Source organism: Dipodomys merriami, unplaced genomic scaffold (genome assembly GCF_024711535.1).
Source record: "Dipodomys merriami isolate MVZ:Mamm:240054 unplaced genomic scaffold, mDipMer1.0.p SCAF_16, whole genome shotgun sequence".
NCBI classification, from domain to species: domain Eukaryota; kingdom Metazoa; phylum Chordata; class Mammalia; order Rodentia; family Heteromyidae; genus Dipodomys; species Dipodomys merriami.
The window spans coordinates 1,658,627-1,680,305 of record NW_027202937.1 but is presented as its reverse complement, the minus strand read 5'-3'; the positions used below and the strand labels follow the sequence as shown (position 1 = coordinate 1,680,305).

Genomic DNA, 21,679 nt, shown 5'->3' with positions numbered 1-21,679 from the left:
CTGTTGTTAGCTTTGTAGGAGGAAGAACAACAAAGTTATCTAGAAAAGCCCTGCTCAGAATGTTGTAGCTCCTACACCCCACTGACTGAATAGCTCATTTCACACCCATATAACAGGACACTCATTTTACTTCTCCACTAATCGAGTCAATAAATCAGCACGTCATGAGTCATCATGTAGGAGAAAACAGCAAACATTCTGTTTTTTTCCTAGTCGCCACGGGGGACTGAGAAGATTTACGAGAAAGAACACTCAGTCCTCAAGTAAACATTGGAGAAAGGGCAAGAACGACACCCTCTTTCAGACCCTGTGCAGCAGCCTGACTCTTCCCAAACCAGCAAGTGACGATTACTGTCCTCCTTTACAGAGGAGAGGGGTGATGTGGGGAGAGTTTGAGTAATTTGCTGAAAATCACCTCCATTAAGCGATGGAATCATAGAGTGAAGGTCATGTTCACATGTTCAAAGCTCTGAAGTTTATTCTACTGCTTATCTTACATCTGTGTTGCATGTATACACACACACACACACACATACACACACAGCGGTCTGCTTGAATGTGCTCATGCTCACTAATTAAGACCAGCTATACCCCACTGTCACCACAGGACAAACCCCCGTAATTGAAAAGATTATGAACTAGTTTCATCAGGTCAATGGGTTTGGTTAATGTGAGTAATGTGATTTATATATATATATATATATATATATATATATATATATATATATAATTTTTATGTTTCTGGAAAGTTTGTATGAATACCTCATTTTGGAATTACAAAGCTGATGAGCAAAATATTATCTTTCTCTTTTCCCCTTTGTACCAAGGCTTCTTTGTTGCTCTCACAGTAGTTTCTAAGCTGTGTGTTGATGTTATTAACTATACACAGAGAGGGAAATAATAAACATACAATACAAATTTAAGAATAACTCCAGAAAATAGGACAAATTCTTTAAGACATTTCTTGTTAAATGCCAACAATAAAAAGCTGCTGCATTCATTTACTCATTCACTTATTCTTCATATGGTAAATATGTGTTGAGTGAATGAAGTATCGTTGTTACTTAGAATATGCACAACCAAGGTTACAGAAATAGCTTATGCAAGACATTTAATGAGATAGATGGTTCCAAATATAAGCACAGTAGATCTGAAATCAAATTGTAAATCCTTTCCTACCACTCTTTTTGTCCACTTGTGATATTAATATCATCCAACCATTACTAATAAAGGAAAAAGCCTAAAGCATCACAAAATGATTAAACCTCATGGGAACTTTGGGTTGAACTTTATAATTCTGTGAATTCTCTAAATGATTCTTTACCTTTCTGCCCTCTTTCCAAGCTCTGGGAAACGCGTGTCATTACCTCCGAAAGGCCTTATCGGGCTGTAAGCAGTTACCTGCCCATCTCCAACACAGCCCACTTCTGTGTTCCTGACATCCACTGTTTCTGGTGAATGACTGTAAGTGGTATATTTCATTACAGGGATGCTGCAAAGAAGAGATAAAGCCAACAAAGAAGCCAAAGGAAATCAGAAAAGAAAAGAGGAAGATTAGAAAAATAGAAGCAAATTCAACATGAGCTAAACTTAGAAATCATTTGGAGTTTCATTGTTCAAGTTATAAAATATGTCTTCTGTACCAGGAGTAGAATTTCTGTCAACGAACTCAACGGGAGGCCACATCAAGTCTCTTCTGTCCTGTGTGTCAGGTGGTTGGCACTATGGAAGGGACAATCAGTCCTGGATTCCAACCCTGACTTATTTAATGTGAGATAATGAGCCCTGGCATATTGCTTGGAGATTTCTGCTCAAGTAAACAGAATGAGTGAATTGCTATTGCTTTGAATGTCACATCATGTACTGTCAAATGTAATCCTGATTGAATCAAGTGTGGTCTAGTCTTTGAAAATACATTTCAAAGAATTTCTTGGAAGCTGACCAAAACATTCCAAGAACTGAAAAAGTGATAGTCTGAATATAGACGAGTAAAAGAATAAGAAGTAAGGAAGAGAGGAGGAGAAAGATAAGTAAGAGGAGAAAAGGAAATGAAGAGGAGGAGGAACAAGAGGAAGAGGAGAAGCAGGAAAAGGAGGAGAGAATTCTCCTAGGCAGCTTTCTGAGTGAATCTGAGTTAAAGAATGTGGTGGGAAGCAATAAACCAGAGTTCTTTTGAAAAGAGAAAAAGGAGGAGGAGAAAAAGAGACAACAATAACAGAAGTAACAATTATCAAAAGAGCAAGAATGTCCCTTTCAATTTTAGACAGCTATTTACCTTAACTAGCATTCAAGTTACATTTGCAAAAATCTAGGCATTTATGGAAGTTTCCTTCCTCCTGAAATACAGTTTTTCCCCAAAGGTTTCATTATTACAACCCAGTATCATTCCTACCACAATCCATAAAAATAAACTGTAAAGACTGGAGTCAGTATTATTTTTCTCTAAGATACTGAAACTAAGCCTGCAGCTTATTCAGTAACTACCTTTCATCATTTATTATTTATTATTCTTATATTTTGCCAAAGTTTGCAAATAAGCCTTCATTTCAATCTCCTCATGGAGGCCAAGTTTAGCTACATCTGTATCTAACTTCATTTTTCTCTGCTCTCTGATGCTCTCATGTAGGGTAAATTGGCTCTATCACTAGGCTAACGGTCCAATCCTGCTGATGGTAAATCAGTGTGAAGGAGTTGCAGTAGGATACTGGTTAGAACTGAAGAGAAGAATGTGATGCTCACCATGTCGATCCTGAGCTAGGGTATATCATTCTTTGGTCAATGAAATAGGAGAAAAATGAAACCCAAGAAATAAGAAAGCTTCTAGTCACCCTATCCTCTAGATTACAAAAGGATTCTAATTGGAAGGAAAGAAACTATGAAGGAGAAATGATCAAGAAAACGTATAGGATGAAGAAGAAAGAGGTGGTCCCTGTCAGGGACCAGGGTTGTCTTAGGCCCTGAAAATTTTCCTACCTGAGTGCACAGAATACAAGATTTCCCCTTCAGTGGCAGTCAGCACAGGGCCTGCTTATCAATCAGTAGCTGTGACGTTCCTTTGTCTTTGCCCTGTGTTTTGACTTCTGCCAGGTATGCCCTGTCTTACATAAGCAATCCCCTACCCTTGTCTTGGATAAGCAGCATTCCACCCCAGCATGTCTAGCAGTCACAGCTAATAACTTGTCACAGGTAGGGCACATGCAGTATGGTAACAGCATGGTAACAGATGCCTTCAGACTTGGGATTTGCACAAATTAAATAGACTGAGATTGAGATTTGCCCTGAGCTGGCACCATGGCCTAACAGATCTGTGCTGTGCATGAACTCACTCCTCCATGGCTCAATCTGTCGGTACAACAGTTGACTTCAGGTTTATGTTCCTACATGTGCATCCTTTCAGTACTGGGTCATTGGCTTGGCTTGTAGCCCTGGCGCCTGATCTGAGTTCACCAAGGTCTTTCCTAGTGAAGCCACCTCGGTTCTGCTTCCGCAATCCTCATCTACCTGCCAGACTTCCACCTCTACAGATGAATATTTTTCTTAGCATGTATGTTAGACAGAAATTCACCAACCTTGAGGAATTTACAAGTTTGCTTTTGTACTTTCTTCACCAGAGCAGAAGCCAAAACAGAAAGGAACAAAAATGGAAGCTGTTGCAGTTTTATCATGTGAAACCTGTTTTTATCAAACTTCAAGGCAGCAACTCCCAATGCTTTCTCCCACCCCCATCCTGGCTTTGGCTTTGAAACTATTGCTTGTGTCATTACTAATATGCACCAAGTAGAAACCTGGCAACAATCAAACATGCTGTATTAAATACAAAATTATTTTCTGAGGCTTGAGACAAAACTCTTAAAGAATCATAAATAAAACATAAAAATATGTGCGATATATAAAGATATTTCACTACATTCCACTTAGGGATGGATAAGCAACAGTAAATCATATCAAATACATTTGTAATCTGGTCTAAATTAATTTTGTTTCATTTCACTTGATGGTGGCATTTGCTCTTTAAACTGAGAAAATTCCATTTATGTTTCTTCATGGCATGGTAACAGGAGGAATTTTCCAGTGATGTTCAGGTTTATTTAAGCCCAATCCATAGGACAACACAATATTTTAAGTTGGGTTACACGAGGTTCACATCTTCATGACAACGGTGTGAGAGTGTATGGAGATGCTGCTGAGAGGGGCAGCCCTGCTCTGTAGTATTTTAGGAACTAAGGCTTTGCCCACCTTGGCCTCCTCCACCACCCTCTAGGGCCTCAGAGCCATTCCCTGAATTACCAAGTCCAATGGCAGAGGGAGAAAGAAGATAGACTGGTACAAAAGGCTTTCTTTATGCCAGGCCTGGAAATCATTTGCATACTTTTTATCCACCTTGCATTGACCAAAACCCAGTCACATGGCCACACAGAATCACAAAGGACTCTGGGAAATGTTATGCCGCCATCTTGGTAAAAGGACAAGGGAATGGGTTTGGTGAAAAGCAATCCTTGCTCTGCAAAAGGAAATCAGAGACAGGAGTAAGAATGAGAAAGGGGAAGTGTACACAGGGTCTGCAATGCGCACTTTTGTCTTTCCAGACCTGAAGAAGGAGATGAAGAAACATCTAAAGGGAATGAAGGTACGGCAGCATTTCCTCTGGGGCATGGAAGGAATGCACCTGGCTCTCTCCGGCTGCTCTTCGATTTTGACAGTAGCAGTTATTTCAGTATCTATTGGTTTAATAATGTTCATGCTGCATTGTTTTCTTAATTTTTCATGTCAAAGTTTATGTATCTAACTGTATGATGAGGGGGAGACCATATTTCACAATATCCCATGAACACATGTGCGTGTGTATGTGAGTGTGTGCTGATGAACACGTGTGCATGTGTGTGTGAGTGTGTGCTGATGGAAATAATAGATGATTATTGAAGCAGAGGCAGGCCAAAAGAGGGCTGAAATATTGCAGTAAGAGTAATCATTCATAGAAATTATTTGCCTGGAAGAGTTTATGGGAGGTTCAATGGACCGCCTCTTCCCAACTGCACTACCAGGGAGTAGGAACACTAGTGATTACCCACCCACTGGTGGCTGTTTTGTTGAAAACACATCCAGATCTTGTAACATGTGCTGTACTGCATCTCTTACATATCATTTTGAAAATTGTTCCTGGGGGGGGGGTGGTAAATGGGATGTTGATGGAATTCAGGAGATATTTTCTTTTGTTTTTTCTTTTTTCTGGGGGGGGGGTCTGGTCGTGGGGCCTGAACTCTGGGCCTTGGCGTTGTCTCTCAGCTCTTCAGCTCAAGGCTAGCGCTCTACCACTTGAGCCACAGCGCCACTTCCAGCGTTTTTTCTTTTTGCTTATGTGGTGCTGGGGAATCGAACCCAGGGCCTCATGCATGCAAGGCAAGCGCTCTACCACTGAGCCACCTTCCCAGCCCTCAGGAGATATTTTCAAAGTGAGATCACTGTAGAGTTTGAACAACACTACTAACAAGTTACACACAAAGTGAATGCTGTTCATTATGAACTCTCCTGGCTCTGATGTTCTATTCCTCCCAATAAAGAAAGTGATAGGAAGTAAGAAAACATTTAGAGCAAAGAGATTTTAAAGTGAAAACTTAAAATGCACCCGTCAGCCTCCTGGTGAATAGCACTGCACCCAAATTTTTGAGAAAGACTCAGATGTTAGAGTTTATGAATTACTGGTTGCCTACTTAAGTGTTTGGAGATTTGGTGTGAATTGAATTGAAAAACTATATGGGGGGAGAGATGGGAGGGCAGGGATGGTAAGGGGAAACAAAGGAGGAGGCAACAATGCTTGATAAGAAATGTACTCATTACCTTGCTCATGTAATTGTAACCCTTCTGTATGGTATTTTCACAATAAAAAAAACATTAATAAAAAACTATACAGGCACTATAAAGCAAGAGTCCCTAGTCTCTTACCTAAAGCCATTCAATAAAGCCTTGTAAACGATTTCAGAATGATTATCCTTATGACTCAATGTGTTACATTTCTTGGACCTGAGCACCCAAACCATTGTTTCTTTATTGAGTATGGTCCCTATTTGTTCTTGAAAGAAGAAAAGGGAAGCATGGAAAGTTTTTGCACTGTGACAAACACAAAGTAATGCTTAATATTAACTTATAATCATTATTATCTAACCCATGGCATCACTATATCCAGGCGTGGTTACTTTCAGAATAGTCTAATATAGCAATTTAATTGTTATGTTTGTTCTTTCCTTTGCTGCTCTAGGAGAATGGAATGTAACTATTTCTATCATTTCCTGGAAATATTTTAGGTTTAAGCTATTTCTGACCTTATAATTTAGTTTGGATGGAGGCACTATGAGCCATTAGGACCATCTCTTAAAGAGCAAGGTGAATTGAGCATCACTAACACCACACTGAGGCTTTGTGAAGCAGAGAATGAAGAGAGGTTCTTCCCCCACCAGAAAGCCTAGCAAGTGTCAGGGGGAAGTGGTTGAGCCTGGGAGACCTGAGGCCTGAAGGGTCTAGGAGATGCGAGGTGCAGGGAAATCTGCAAAGGAGGAAAGCAGGAAGCCCAGTGTGGGCAGGCGTGCCGTGCCGAGGGAGGCCCAGCCACCACGGGGAGTCACAAGCAGCAAAAATCCCAGGGTCCCATTCAGGACACTTCTCCCCTTTGTCAGGTACCAGATTCCATCCTTAATTCTATGCCGCAAAAGATGGGAGGGGTCCCTCGGGATGAATTACACAGAGAATTTTCACCTGGCCCCCAAGAAGAGGCCCTTGGAACAAGTAATGGTGATGTTCTGTAGAGAACTCAGCAAGTTGTATTTTTTGCAGTTTATTCTGTCCTGTGTGCTAAGACTCCCATAACGCCACTTATTCTTCACAGTAGCGTGTTTAGCAGCTGTATTGATGTATGTCTGGTTAACATGCCAAACACTTCAACCATTCAACAAGTAAGAAACAACTGACACAATCATGATCACCCTGGATTTAAAACACTTGCAATCATGAATTTCAAGTAAACAAATACGGTATTACTAACCACAGCTGCCATATGGGACATTGAATGTAGAACATATTCATCTAACATTGAGAGAAATTGTCCTTTGACAAACATGGCCCCATTTCCCCAAGCTCCTGGACCCGGACAACAGCAACCAGTATTCTCTGAGACTGCAAATGTTAAACCTTCTTCCCCAGGACCAATTTTCTTCCCCTCAGGCACCAAAACAGCAGGCAACTACATGAGGCCCACTGAGTTGTGATAATTCATCACAGCAAAAGGGGAAGCAAATATACACATTCACTGTTCCCACAGCTACTTTGACAGTGAAAATGGATACCTCTCTGTTGCTGGGAATTCCACCAGACATGCTCCCCACTAAGGAAACACACTGCAAGTCTCCTGGGACCGCCCACAGGTCCTATGCCTATAGATGGAAGGCATCAGCCTTCTTGGCTAGGAAAACTTCTGCGTAATAGAAAATCGTGTATTGAAAATGGCAGCTGCACGAAATCCCTTCACAAATGTTCCCACAGCCTAACAGGTTTATTAAATAACTCATCATAGACAATTTGACTTGGATCGCTTGGAATTCATTCACATTGTGTATTATAACCGTCTCAGCACTATTTGATCCTTCTTTCATTCTGAAGCCACCTCTAAATTGACTAGAAAACTTTTAACAACACACACACACACACACACACACACACACACACACACACACACACACACACACACACACACACACACACACACACACACTCCTCAAAACTCTCCTCATTAAAACCATCAAAGAGTAAGAGGACTCCACATGATTAGAATACATTCTATGCATGCACAAAACATATCACACTGAGAACCCTTTGTGTAATTAAAATATGCTGAATTTTTAAAATCTTGGTTTCCTGGTTCCTTTATTACCTCTAGTCTTAATATCCACATACTGGTAAGAATTTTAAACCTTAGCAACTTTATTTTACTGAAAACCTAAATAGTAAGCAATTTTGAACTGTGCTGTCAGCATTTTTCATGTTTCCCAGAAGTGCTGACTTTGTAATTAACACACCCAACTCATTTAGCTACTTTATGCCATATAAAAACAAGAGGTCAAAATACATAAACTCGATAAGCTTGAAAATTAGTCTAATAGTTTACCTTAGTTAGAAATGGGCCAGACGTCTAATGAATATCTACTGTATAATTTCACATTAAGATCTCTTTGGCTGAAAGATTCTTGAAACACAGAGTTCATTTACAAGTGTTTTATCTTTACCTAATTTACTCATTTGGGAGGGGGCAATCATGTGTTTTTCAAACACTTATTTCTTTTCTTTTTGCAAACAACAGCGAGCTCAGTTTCTATTAAGTGGCCTAGTTCTTTTTATTTTTATTGAGCTCAGTACCTGCTACTTTTACTCATTGGCTAGTGCTCTACCAACTGAATCACACCTAAAACCCCTCAAGCAGCTTAATCTGAACTGGGGCTTCTGAGAGACTAGCCACAGGTCCTCCTCAGAACTCCCTGTCTGTTTTTCTCTAGGACTCTTGTGGGACCCAGAACAGACAGAAAGCGTAGGGCCTGGCTTGGTCCCTGACTCACACAGCTGGTGTGAAGCCCAGAACAAAATAGGCAGCTGTGAAAATGATGCTTACAAGATCCAACCCTTTCCAGCGTGGTCAGCAGCCAGCTGGGTGAGAGAAGATACAGGGGTCTTAGCCAAGCAAGGCCCCATCCATAGCTAGGTGCCATAGCATAGTACAGGTGCCAAAAAAATACCTGTCCTAGGCCTTGCTTTGTCCACCCACCCAGGCCCCAGAGCCTCAAAACCAAAGCTACAAACTCACTTAAGACTCATTCGGGGCTTGGCGAAGCCAAATCACGCAAATTTCAAAAACATTACAGAGGTAAACTGACTAAAAAGCCAAAGCTGAAAGCTAAACACATTTCCCTTTCTCCATCTTTTCATCTCCTACCTGACAGGCACCAGAGAATTCCCTCTCGTTGTGCATTTCTGCTCCTAAGCTAGACCCCTGGTTTCACAGCATCCAGGAGACAGCAAGCTCGTTTACATGGTAGATACAGGACGGAATAAAAGTTTGTGTTGTAATTAACAGCTGACTCAAGCATTTATATATACATTTTTAGTTTATGGATTAAATTACTGGATGACAGAGGTTTCCTGGATCCACCTGTAGATAATCACCCAATTCTCATTAAGATTCTCCCTTCCTCAGTTTGTTTGTTGTTGTGTTTGTACTAAGTCCCCAAGAGTACAAAGCAACGGGGAAAGAGTATACAGTATCTGTGAATTTCCAAAACCAGTCATCACCAATTACAGCCTTCCTGCCCACCCAGTCAGGTGTCAGAGATGTGCAACCGGATCCAAATTCAGTTCCTTACCAGATGCAGTTGGATCCTGGTTCCATTCCAGGTTCTGCTAAGACTTGCCGTGGTCATAAGCTCTCACCCCCTGCAATGAACCTTGGACTTGGGAAACCAGAAAGGTGAAAGATGAAAAGATCAGGCGAAAAGTGGGATGCTGCAAAGCCCAGCCCTGCCAGGAGGAATGGTCCTCCAACCCTCTGCTCCAGGAAGGAGACAGAGGGACCCCAGGGGAGGGGGCAGCGGTGCCCACGCTCTGCCTTCCCCCGGGGAGCCTCGGGCTCCTCTGCACTTTCTTTCCGGCCCCTTTCATACACTTGTTACAACTGTTAGAAGAAACAAAATTACAAACCCAATTTCATAGATCTTAATTGGCTTTCAGTGACGGGGCTAGGATTGTGCCGCATTCTGACCCCAAAATACCCAGAATGCAGCACCTCCCCTCAGGGGCAGGTTGTGTTTGTAGCCAAAAACAGAAAGAAAAAAAAAGGAAAAAAAACTGTCAGAAAAAAATAGGAGTGAGGTGCTGAGCCTGATAGGTTACAGCTTGCACCTGTTTCATTTAAACATGGCTTAAATAATTGGCCTCTTACGGCTGGCTGAATTTCAGCTTCTCGTTACAGGAGACTACAGGCAGTTTACCCACATCAGGTTACAGTTCATTATGTGTGGAGAAACCTTGAAGGAACACTTAATATACACAGGAAGGCAGCTTTAGGCCACACTTCAGTCATGGCCGTCGCTTGCTTTGAAGACAGAATGAATCTGTGTATTTCTCTGTGGATCTGACCCCAAAGGGAGCCTGAGATGACGTGAGCAGAGCAAGGAAGGGGGGCAGATGGAACCCTGTGCCCCAGCCCCTCTGCCAGGGGACACAGCACATCCTGGCAGGCTCAGCCTCACCTCTCACTGACTGCTGTAGCTTCTCTGATGATGGAAACCTGCTGAGTCCACACACATTTACCTGAGAAGTGCTGTGTGCATCTGCAGGTGGAATTCGCTGCTCAGTGGAGAACAGGAGCTTGTCAGCATGGACTCAGCCTCAGATGCTGCACGTGATCAATGGCTGGAGGTCTGAAGATACCTTTCAGGTGGTGCCAGGCAAGTCGAAATAACATAATCTTTGGGGCTTACTTTCTCCTTCCTCTCTCATTGCTGTGGCCTGGCGGTATCCACCAAAGAAGCTATCTATCTTTCTGTACACAAGTCTGTACACAAGTCTGCGTTCAGGAAATTCTAGTTAATACATGAGGATGTATTGTCTTATAGATGATATAGAGCCTCAGGCTAAGAAAATAAAAAGAATGTGGGACTTGCATGGATAGTGCTCAGAAGTATGTATCATTCCAAAGATCTACAGATCTCCTGTGTTTCCATTCTTTGTTAAAGTGTAGACTTGTCAGCTACCCTTCATCCTTACAAAGCAAGAAAAGGCAGGTAAACAGTAACTCTGCATAGCTGGATATTACATACAAACAGTGCTTCATTGTGGGCTCTGGCTGTTTGGGAAGTCACACCTTCCTTTGAATTATAGCTGCTATATTTAGTAGGAGCTTTCGTGTGTTTTACAAATCTCAAAGCTGTTGGGGGCATTTTCTAAGTTACTTTCTTAGTCCCCTTCAACAATGAGACCCCCAATCCTGCTAAGCTGAGCTATGAGCTACTAGCCAAGCAGCCAAGTCAATATATCATATGGAAGAGTTCAGAACCTTACGAGCACTTCATTTTCTCCTAGGGAGTTATTTGTATGTTGGTAGGAAAGAGATGACTCAAGTCCGGTCCTCTGAGATAAAGCTCAGAGGACATCATGCATGTACCAGCACATTGTGAATGAAGGAAAATATTTCATCGTTGGAACTCTTAAGAGATTAAATTAAGTCATTTGCCTTGACCCTGTGTTATATAGTGTTTCTACACATTGGCAAAAATATTATTTCTGTCAAACTATAATTATAAATACTTTGAGTTGAGAGCTTCTGCCTTAATTAAAATACAAATCAATATACCAATCAGCATACATTTATTAAATATTCCCTTTAGAGAAGAGGTTGTCCTGGTCATAAGGAAGTGTGGACAAATGTCAGACATGATCCCTGGCCTTACAGGCCTTAGCATGCTTTTAACATCAGACACGATTGCAATGAAACATTCTAGTAACAGAGACCAAGAACCCCAACCCCAAGTTGAAGAATCACATTTAAAATGTAGAAAACCATTAGAAATGATCATTTCATGTTTAGGGTCTGAGATATTATACTGTTTTCAAAACAATTTAATTATATTGCTTTCACAGTGAATTTGTGAACTAAGAATTTCGCAGATAACCTGTTACAAGATGGTCTAGCACAGTCCTGTATGAAACCAAATTTCACCTGCTTAACTTTTGCTTTTATCCTGTAATCGGGCCTCTGCATACTCAGTGGGTGTGATGATGGATTCCTGGTCTTGAAGCCATGAGGCACGTGGACCCCTTGGGTGTTTCAGGTCAGGGTGCTGCAGAATTAGCAGGTGGCGTGGCATTGCTCCTCCAGAGGCCCAGGACCCCAGGACCCCAGTGACATCAGATCCTCTTCCTATACTCAATTCGACACTGCCCTTCTGGCTTGGGGACACCTACCAGATGGAGATCACTCTGGAAACAAGAAATGCAGAAGAAATATACAAGTGAAGAGATGTAAGCCAAGAGCATTAGAACTAACTAGCCTAGATTCTCTGAAAGATGCAGATTGGGGGTTTTGAATGCTGGAATGTCCCATAACATTGAGAATCGACTTTAGTCCTGCACACAAAGAGCAGAAAAGGAGGGAAATGCATTGTTCTAACAACAATCTCCTTACTATTTTACCCCTCCCAAGCCTATGGTCTGGCCTGCCTACTGTGCTTCACATTATCTGGCTAAAGACATTAAGTAAATCTCTTTGTACCTGTCTGAGACAAGCTTTTCATAATCAATTTTTTATGGCGTTCTCAATGGTACATGTATGGTACAGATCCTAGATGCACTCAGCTATCACAATTACAAGGTACTTGTGGTCATGATTTTCCAGAGTGACATTTTTGTGGATTCTGTATGTGGCTGATCTCCCTAATTAGGACAGGTCTGAACATTATGTGTGTGGATGAAGGGAGGTCAGCATATTGGTAAGAATACAGAAAGATTTCTGACGCTTAAGGATTTCAAAAGGACAAGCAATCTATTCAAACAGCCTGAAGACCTGGAGGTAATGAGGAATCAGAAGGTAGATACAGTTTGGGTTTTCAAGTGTGGGCCCAGGAGGTCACTGAGTGCGCTCCAGAGCAAAGAGATTCCTGAGGGTTTTGACAGAATGAATTGTAAGGTTCCTAGATCCTTTTAAAACTGTGCCCATCACTTAAACCTCGGGGTTTAATGTGTCTTCAATCTGGAAGTCATGCTGAGATCCAAAACTCTGAACTCACCTGTTTTGGTAATGGGTCCAGGAGATAACAGTCATATTTATATAACATTAAAATAAGGCATATTTCAATCTCTAACAGAGCGAACCACCTGAAAGTAGACAATGTACAACATCAGAATATATCCAGAAAGTATACATACATCAGAGCAAATACGCTATTTCTCATAATCATTTATTATTGAAAAACCACAGGGTACGATGTCACCATTTTCTTTCTTAATACCACATATTCCAGAGGGCCACTGTGATGGCTGGACTGCTTTAGATATCTAAAATGCTTAGCCAGGGAAAGCAGTCAAAACAAAAACAAAAACAAAACCTGGAAGTTTAAGATCTGTGCTTTTGAACACTATAGCTATCAGCTACATGTGGCTATTTCAACTCAAACCTTTAAAGAATTTTTAAAAATGAGAAAGTTCAGTTTCTCAGTTACAGATTTCAAATGTCGGATAGTCCCACGTGGCTACCAGCTACCATAAGGAATGTATCTCAAGCATTTCCATGATTGCAGAAAGTTCTACTGAATCCGGCCCCAGTTCAGAAATACTTGTCTGTATGTTGTAGAAGCGTATCAAATTCCTCAGAAGCTCCGAATCCATTCTTTCCTGTCTCAGGAATCTCCAAACATTCACACAGTGAGAACAAAAGAGGGTGTTCTTCGGAGAGGATGGCAAGGCCTCAATCACCACGTGCACACGATCATATAAAATGATACATTATCAAAATGGACTCCAAGATATGGAAGCAAGACGTTTTTTATTGTACCATCTGCGGTTCTTCTATCTTCTCCTTTTTCTCTGTTTCTTTTGTTTACTCCTTTCTATCACTGTTTTTAGGGTCTGTACCCTTTGTCTTGTATATAAGTTTATCTGATTTAGGGAGGGGAAGGGGAAGCACAGAAAATGTTGGGACAAGGATGAGCCAATTCAGCAATGAAACCCACTAGACACTATGTTGGAAATTAACTATACAAACTCAGGGGGAGGGGGTCTTAGGAGGGGAAAAACTGGGAGAGAATGAGGGAGGAAATGTACGCATTACATGACTTATGTAACTGTAACCTTTCTGTACATCATCTTTACAATAAAATTTAAAAAAGAGAATTTCCAACCTTTTGGAATCATGTATCCCCTGCTGACAAAATATTTGCACACATCATACATACAATATGTTGATTTTTCATTTATTTGAAATTAGGTAATCATATGTAAGTCTGTTCTCTTCTTTCTAAGATACAAATGGAAACTTACAAGAACTGAAAAAAAGGTGAATATGATGACATTATCTTTCCTTTGATCACACTGGGCAGGCAAACCCTTTAGGGAATCATAGTCCTTAATGAATACAGTTAGTGCAATGGACCAGAAAACTGGAAGTCATCACTGAGAGAATCCTTCTGAGCACCTCCCTGTTTAAGTGGGCACCAAGTCTTCCATTGATATAAAATGTAGTAAGACATTTTATCAAATGTTATAAAACATTTTATAGGCAGCCTAGGCAAAAAAGTGAGACCAACCTCAATTTAAAAAAATGCTGGGGTGGGTGGGTGGGTGATGAGGTCCAGGCAGGCTCTGACAAAATCAGAACCGTATTTCAAACTAACCCAAGCAGAAAGGACTGCGGGCATGTCTCTAGTAGAGCACTTGGTAGTCAACTAGGTGGCCCTGAGTTCAAACCCCAGTATCACAAGCAAATAAAAACTTTTATGCAGAAAAGTACCTATTGAAAGAATCTCAGAGGAAAAACATTTCCATTACCAGATGGAATGCACATCTTCCTAATTTTAGGCTTTATAGTATTCTTTTTTTATTGTGAAAATACTGTACAGAGGGGTTACAATTACATGGGCAAGATAGTGAGTACATTTCTTATCGATGAAAACTTTAAAAACTTGAAAAAGGAAATCAAAACAGAACTTAGAAAATGGGAAAAACTGCCATGCTCCTGGATTGGAAAGATTAATATCGTGAAAATGGCAATACTTCCCAAGGCTATCTACAAATTCAATGCGATACCTATCAAAATTCCAACCTCATTCTTCAAGGAAATAGAAGAGGCAATCCAAAAATTCATATGGAACAATAAAAGACCCTGAATAGCAAAAATGCTCCTCAATGGAAAGAACACTGCTGGAGGAATATCAATACCAAATTTCAAACTCTACTATAAAGCCATAGTAATCAAAACAACTTGGTACTGGCACAAGAACAGACCTCAGGACCAATGGAATAGAATTGAAAACCCAGAAATGAACCTACAGACCTATAGCCATCTAATCTTTGATAAGGGAGCTAAAAAAATAGAATGGAAGAAAGACAGCCTCTTCAGTAAATGGTGCTGGCAAAATTGGTTAACTACATGTAGAAAACTAAAGCTAGATCCTTATATATCACCCTGCACCAGAATCAACTCCAAATGGATCAAAGACCTCGGAGTCAAAGCAGACACTCTGAAAACATTACAGGATGGAATAGGAGAAACCCTAGGTCTCCTTGGCGCAGGCTGAAATTTTCTTAATAGAGACCCGGAAACACAACAAATCAAAGAAAGGTTGGACAAATGGGATTGCATAAGGTTGCAGAGCTTCTGCAGGGCAAATGACATAGCTAGCAAGATCAATAGAAAGCCCACGGATTGGGAGATCTTCACTAGCCATACAATGGACAAGGGTCTCGGCTCTATAGTATTCTTGAAAAATGACAGAAATAGGAGCGAGGTGTGTGCACAGAGGGATGGAGAGCTTACCAAGTGAGCACCAGGCCCAGAGTCAGTACCCAGCCCCCAGGCACGCACGCACGCACACACACACACACACACACACACTCGTGCATGTACACACAAGACTCTTCTTAGAGATCAAGTTTAAAAGTCTGACTTTTCATCAATTAGTGAGCTTTTAATATTTTTCTTCTTCTATTTTTAATGCTATTTATTAAGTATATGTTTATTAAGTATATATTTATTAAGTATATGCTAGGGTTAGTATTAACATGATGTTTTGGTATCTTAGATAAGGAGAAAAGATAAATTAATAATGTAGTAATAATAACATGCTAAGATCTTAGTGCCTCCCAACTCAAATATATGCATATTCTAGTAGAATTATCTCAATTACCCACAAAAGTTATTATTTTGGCAATGACAAAAGTAAAAATAGTTTGTTAAGCTTTTACTAGGTTGCCAAATTTTCTTCAAAAGCATAAAATGCCAGAAATTGTTCATCTGTGACATTAAAACCTCTAATGTCAAAGAAAAGTGCCTCATAAATCTGTATTTTTATAGAAGCGCTGCAGAAGCAAGCTGAGCTATGTTCATGCTAAGCATGTTTTTTAATGTTTCAAATATCAAAACAATGACAATAACAAGGCATATTATTTCTAACAGATTTTTTACATTTACAAGAACAACATCCACACATAAAATTCACTGAACTATAAACACGTTGAAGATTCCTTAAGTCCTCAGAGCTCACATGTTTTCCCCTCTTGTAAATACTTATTAGAAGAACACTGGACAGGCAATGAGAATCCAGAGTCCTGTAAAGCACTTGGCACGGAATGAACAAATGGGCCACTGAAGGTAAGAATATAAGGTACAGGGGGAAACAACACACAACGGAATTCTAGTCTGGAAAAAGCACAGTGACTGGACTGTGGGAAGGTGAAACTTGAGCTAGACCTCGAGGGAAGGGCAGGCTTTAAGCAGCCATGTTGAGTGAGGGGTGTGGACGCTCTGATTAGGGGCAGTAGAGAACCCTGGAGGGAGGGCACTCCCGGAGGGCATTCCGAGGTGTTGTAAGGGGAGCTGGAGTTTGGGGCTGAAGAGTTTGATGGGCAGGCGATAGTCATTTGTAAGAAGAGAACGACAATGACAAGCAGGAAATACAAGCATATGGGCTGAGAGAAGAGAGTGGACAAGGGATCTAGGAAGAAGACAGGAAAGAGCCCCCCAGTGCTGAGGTGATAAGGCTGGAGGGAATGAACATGAAAGGGTAGGAAAATGGGAATAGTGCTAGAGCGATAGAAAGTCCTGAAGGAATGCTGGGACTGGAGAAAATAGTGCCTTCTATTATGGACATTATGCTTTTGACACTAAATCAGAGAGAGAGAGAAACAGAGAGAGAGGAGAGAGAGAGAAAAGAGAGAGAGAGACAGAGACAGAGATAGAGACAGAGGAAGAGATAGCATTCTTGATTTCTTGATCCCTCCTAGAAGTGATTGTGGGCAAGGCCAACATGGGCTGGAACATTGCTCCTGTTTCCTAGAGCCAGAGCTCTGCAATGTATTCTTCTGGTTGCTATCTGCTGCAGCTTATGAAAACAGAACAATCCTGCTCTGGCATTTAGAGAAGGCTGCACACAGCACCGTGTCTCTGGGACCATGCATTGAAGTATGGCCATTCCTGCTCAAGAGAAGGCCCTTTCCCCACAGCCTCATCCTCCTAAGAAATCCTTTAAGAAGATAAAATCAATCAGGCAGCAGGAGGCAAAGCCATCTAGACCCACGGCAGCTCTGCAGCTTTAGTGTGCATCAGAATTCCCTGGAGGGCTTGGGATGGCGTACCTCCCTGAACCATGTCACCCGAGTTCCCTATGTGAGAGGCCTGGGCGTAGAAGAATCGTGCAGGTGTGGTCACTTAAGTTTTATGGTTGAAGTAATTTTACTACCGTTAAATGATTTACCATAACTACAGAAAAGCATGCTGAGTTTAGTTACACATTTGGCTACATGTTGGCAGATATTTCCATTAAATGTGATACAGTCGTATGTGCTCCTGTTTATAATTAGCATCCATTCACTTCTCCTAAAGAACTCCAATTCAACGTTTCTGTTCACATAGGTGTATAGTTGGTGAGCTCCCCCAGGTCTTCTTTGACTTTCAGAGGTGTGACCTCACCTCCATTTCTGAAGGACAGTCCCGGCAGGTAAAGTATTATTTCATTACTTTGAATCTGTCATCCTGTTCCCACCTAATGTCTGCAAGATGAGTGCTGAAAAAATATGCCACTGGTTCCCTTGTGTGGGATCTGCCACTTTTCTTTCACACTATTAGATTTTATGTCATTGCCATTTGATAATTTGACTATGCTATATCTTGGGGGAAAATCCTCTTTTGGTGAAACCATTTTATAGGCTTGGGTGTACACCTGTCCCCAAAGTTTGGGAAGTTTCCTTTAAATAACCGCCCCCCCCCATTCTCTCTACCTTCTCTTATCACTATCGAATATATGCATATGTATAAAATATGTCTAGTATTTGTATGTATATATGCACATATATCTACAAATGTATATACATACAGCATATACATATTTGCATGGAAATTCTAATATATACTAGATACATGTATTTAGAGATCTGTGTCTATAGAGACTATATCATATATGTGCATATATGTAAATATCCACAATGCATATAAATGTACACACATATGGATAGATTAGGTAGGTAGATATATAAATATCTAATTTATAGTGGCCTTTGCATCTCGTGGGTTTTCTTTGTTCTTTCCTTTTTTCTCCTGAGACTAAACAGTTTCACATGACCTGTTTTCTAGTTCACACCAGTTTTCCTGTTTGGCTAAATCCACTGTTGAGACTCTATTTTATTTCTCACTCCACATGTCCGTCTCTGTTAGTGTTCTCCTCCTAGTCAGGTAGTTACTCTGACTGGTGAGGGTGACTTGCCTCTGAGTTCTCTCGTATCTTATTGACCTCCCTTAGGACAATTACTTGAAATTATTGTTTAGGAAACTCATAGATCTTGATTTAATTTCTTTGGGGTTGATTATTGAAAATTTCTTGTGTGTGTTTTTTTTGGTGGTGTCATGTTTCCTTGTTTTTGTTTTCATGTTCTCATGGCCTTGCAATGATACCTATACATTTGACAAAGCTATCCCCTCTTTCAAAACTTACAGACTGACTTTAAGGAAAGTTAAAGAAAATAAATTGCTTTTTTTTCAGTACTGTTGTTTTATCTCAGGGCCTTGTGCTTGATAACAAATACTCTAATGATTGGGCCATTCTCTAATCTTTTTTTGTTTTTGCATTATTTACTTTCAAATAAGGACTCCCTTTTGTCCAGAATGACTCGGACTGTAATTTCACTTAAACTTCCTGTGTAGCTGGGATGACAAGTGTGTGCTCCTGCATCAGACTTTTTGTCAGCTGTCATCAAGTCTTGGGAACTTTGTGACTCAAACCACAATCAGCTTCCAGAGTAGCTAACACCTCAAGTTGTGACTACCACACCAGGCTATGAATTATTCTGTAAAGCTAACAAATCCAAGAGCTGGGGCTGGCCTCGGGCAGAACTCTCCTCAGCAGTTTCCTTCTGTTCTTCATTCCATGTTATAAACTTCATTCTAACATGGCTCTTAAAAGAATCTCAAAATAGCTACCACTAGTTTCTGGGTCTAAGTGCCTCTTTATTCACATCCTAGAGGAAATGACTATTTTTGACCCAGAAAAACTCAATAGAAACCCTGGTAGTTAATTGTCCTGCTTAAAACATCTGCCAACACCTAAACCTACTATTATGGAGAAAGAAGGAGTGGAGTTGGGTTGGGGAGCAGTAGTCCACCTCACCAGAGCTAAGCTGGGGGAAGGTAGCAGCCCACAGTCCACGGATCCCCAGGTGAAAATCACGACTTCTAGAAAATGAGAAGGCATTAGGTGATTGGCAAATAATAGCCAATGGGCAAATGTATGCTTTCCATTTCAGTCCTCTTTGGTAAGGAATGAAACCCTTTGTGAACAGAAGACATATCCAACCTATTAAAGAGAAGACACTCAAATGGATGAGGTGAGAAAGTTCACGGTGCTGGCATTGGGGAAAAGAGGACACCCAGCCAGAAGTATACCAATACCCTGTCCAGCCGAACCTGGACACTGTCCCCCAGCTCTTCCCCTCAAGGCTAGCACTCTACCACTTGAGCCACCTTCCAAGTCCCTGTCCAGCTATTCTATGCCCCACAGAGAGTCTGGGGAGCTGTTTTGTAAATAAAAGGAGAAAGGATGCTTTCTGAAATTTTGCTTGGAATAGAACATGTCTAGTTGGAAACATATTTTAGAGGCACTTTCAACTGAATACCAAAAAACCAAAATCATCACTCTTGAATTGCTTCTTCTGTTCTTGACAGACTCAAATCTTAGCCTCATAATGAAATGTCAAAATGAAATGGCCAGGAAAATAATGACTGCAATTTCACCAATGGTTTCTGTGCTCTTTTGAGTGAGTCATTGCTCCCTAGCAAAGCAGTAAGAAGAGAGAGGCATGGCTTAAAATTAATACAGGATTTGGGCAGCCTGGCTAAGAGTCGTGGAATTAAACCACATTCACCCTTCAGCCACTCTCATTCCTAACCCTTTAAATAGACCTTTTCAAGGACGTGTATATACTTAGTAAGACTGTAAGAACATATTTTTACAAGTAAACATGTTCATTTAGAAAGCGGAGTTGCGGAAGGCATCCAGTGCATGAAACACATTTCTCAGAATAAATTGGATTTTCACTCTGTCATTTAAATCCATGGGGATTTGACTCAGCTCACTTCTCCAAAGCAATTGGCTATTTATAATTTCAAAAGGGAGAAAGCCACTGATAGCTTTTCTCAAAGACAAGCCTGTGGGGTAGTGGCCATGTAAGATATCTCCACCCAAACGCCATGATCTATAACACAAAAACAAATGTGCTTGGACTATCACACATTCCAGATACAGGCCTCCATATTAACATAGGGTCACATCGTCCTCCAGTGAGCACTTGACTTCTTTTCTGTCTTTGAAGTTGATATTACTGTACTCTCAGGAAGATATGCCTTCTTTTGTGCTACTTATCCAGTCCAAGATGGTTTCCAGGCTCCATCCCTCCACACAGCTAGGGGCAGTATTTTGCTTATGAGTCACCTGGCTTTCTCATGCACCATCTTGTGTTAAGGAGGTTCTCTTTCCCTGTTGCTTTGTCTGATCTCTCCAACCACAATCCAAGCTAAGCTATTAAAGTTTGCTTTGTGCCTTTGACTCTTCCCCAATTTTAACAAAGTGACTCGAGTTCCAATATGACCTCCCTCAGGGAAGGGGGTTAATCTGATTTACTTTGTAACACCACTCCTAGAACTCTACCTTGACATGTTGCTTACATTCAACACAGTTATTAAATCAAAGAGTAAACATATCGTATATACTTGGCCCTCAAGAATATTTGCTTGCTGGAACAAGCAAACATAGAACAAAATGACTTATAGAAAAACAGAATATACTATTAATTTAATAGTTGTAGTCATTTTTAATTAATTTTCTAACCATTGTGCAATTTTGCTAATAAATTGATATAGTCTATGACTTTGTAGCCAAGCGATGCCCTAGGAGATATCACGCGTGCGCGCGCGCACACGCACACACACACACACACACACACACACACACACAGAGTTTCTATTCTCAAGGAACCTTGATTCACTTTTACTTCTCCAATGTTACAACCTTACTTTTTACCATACTGTCTTCTTATCCAAGCATTATTTTCCTTTATGAGTCAGTAAATCTTGCTGAAGATCGGGGCTATTATTTCACACTGGAATTCAGCCCATATCAACTCCACAAGCACATCCCTTGCAGGGATCCAATATAAACCCAGCCGTGGGCTTTGAGGCCACTCTAGGGAGGTGGGCTCCAGGAAACACACCCTTTTGTGCCCCGTCATTGGTTCTCAGATATTCTTTAACTGGAAACCTCCTATTTGTTCTCCTCTATTTCGGCATCATAGTTGAAGATGAGACTGTCCATTCTGAACTGTTATGAAGAAGTCCAATAATTCATGCTGCTTTCTCCTGGTTGTTTTCCAGTAAAGCCCTAGATATCTA

The 21,679-nt window shown here is 40.8% G+C and overlaps 1 protein-coding gene across 3 annotated transcripts in view; it reads right to left on the bottom strand.

Annotated features, from left to right (window-relative positions):
- Nucleotides 1-11,383: 11,383 nt before the first annotated feature.
- The window catches only part of Cyp39a1 (cytochrome P450 family 39 subfamily A member 1), a 45,336-nt gene continuing 35,040 nt past the window's right edge, over nt 11,384-21,679 (bottom strand). For all 3 annotated transcript variants that reach the window (XM_070023598.1, XM_070023596.1, XM_070023597.1), the window contains 2 exons: nt 12,819-12,906; nt 11,384-12,012 (listed from right to left, as the gene is read on the bottom strand). In XM_070023598.1, coding sequence (XP_069879699.1) covers nt 11,941-12,012; nt 12,819-12,906 — 160 coding nt within the window. In that variant the 3' untranslated portion in view covers nt 11,384-11,940. The remainder of the gene's footprint in view (nt 12,013-12,818; nt 12,907-21,679) is intronic.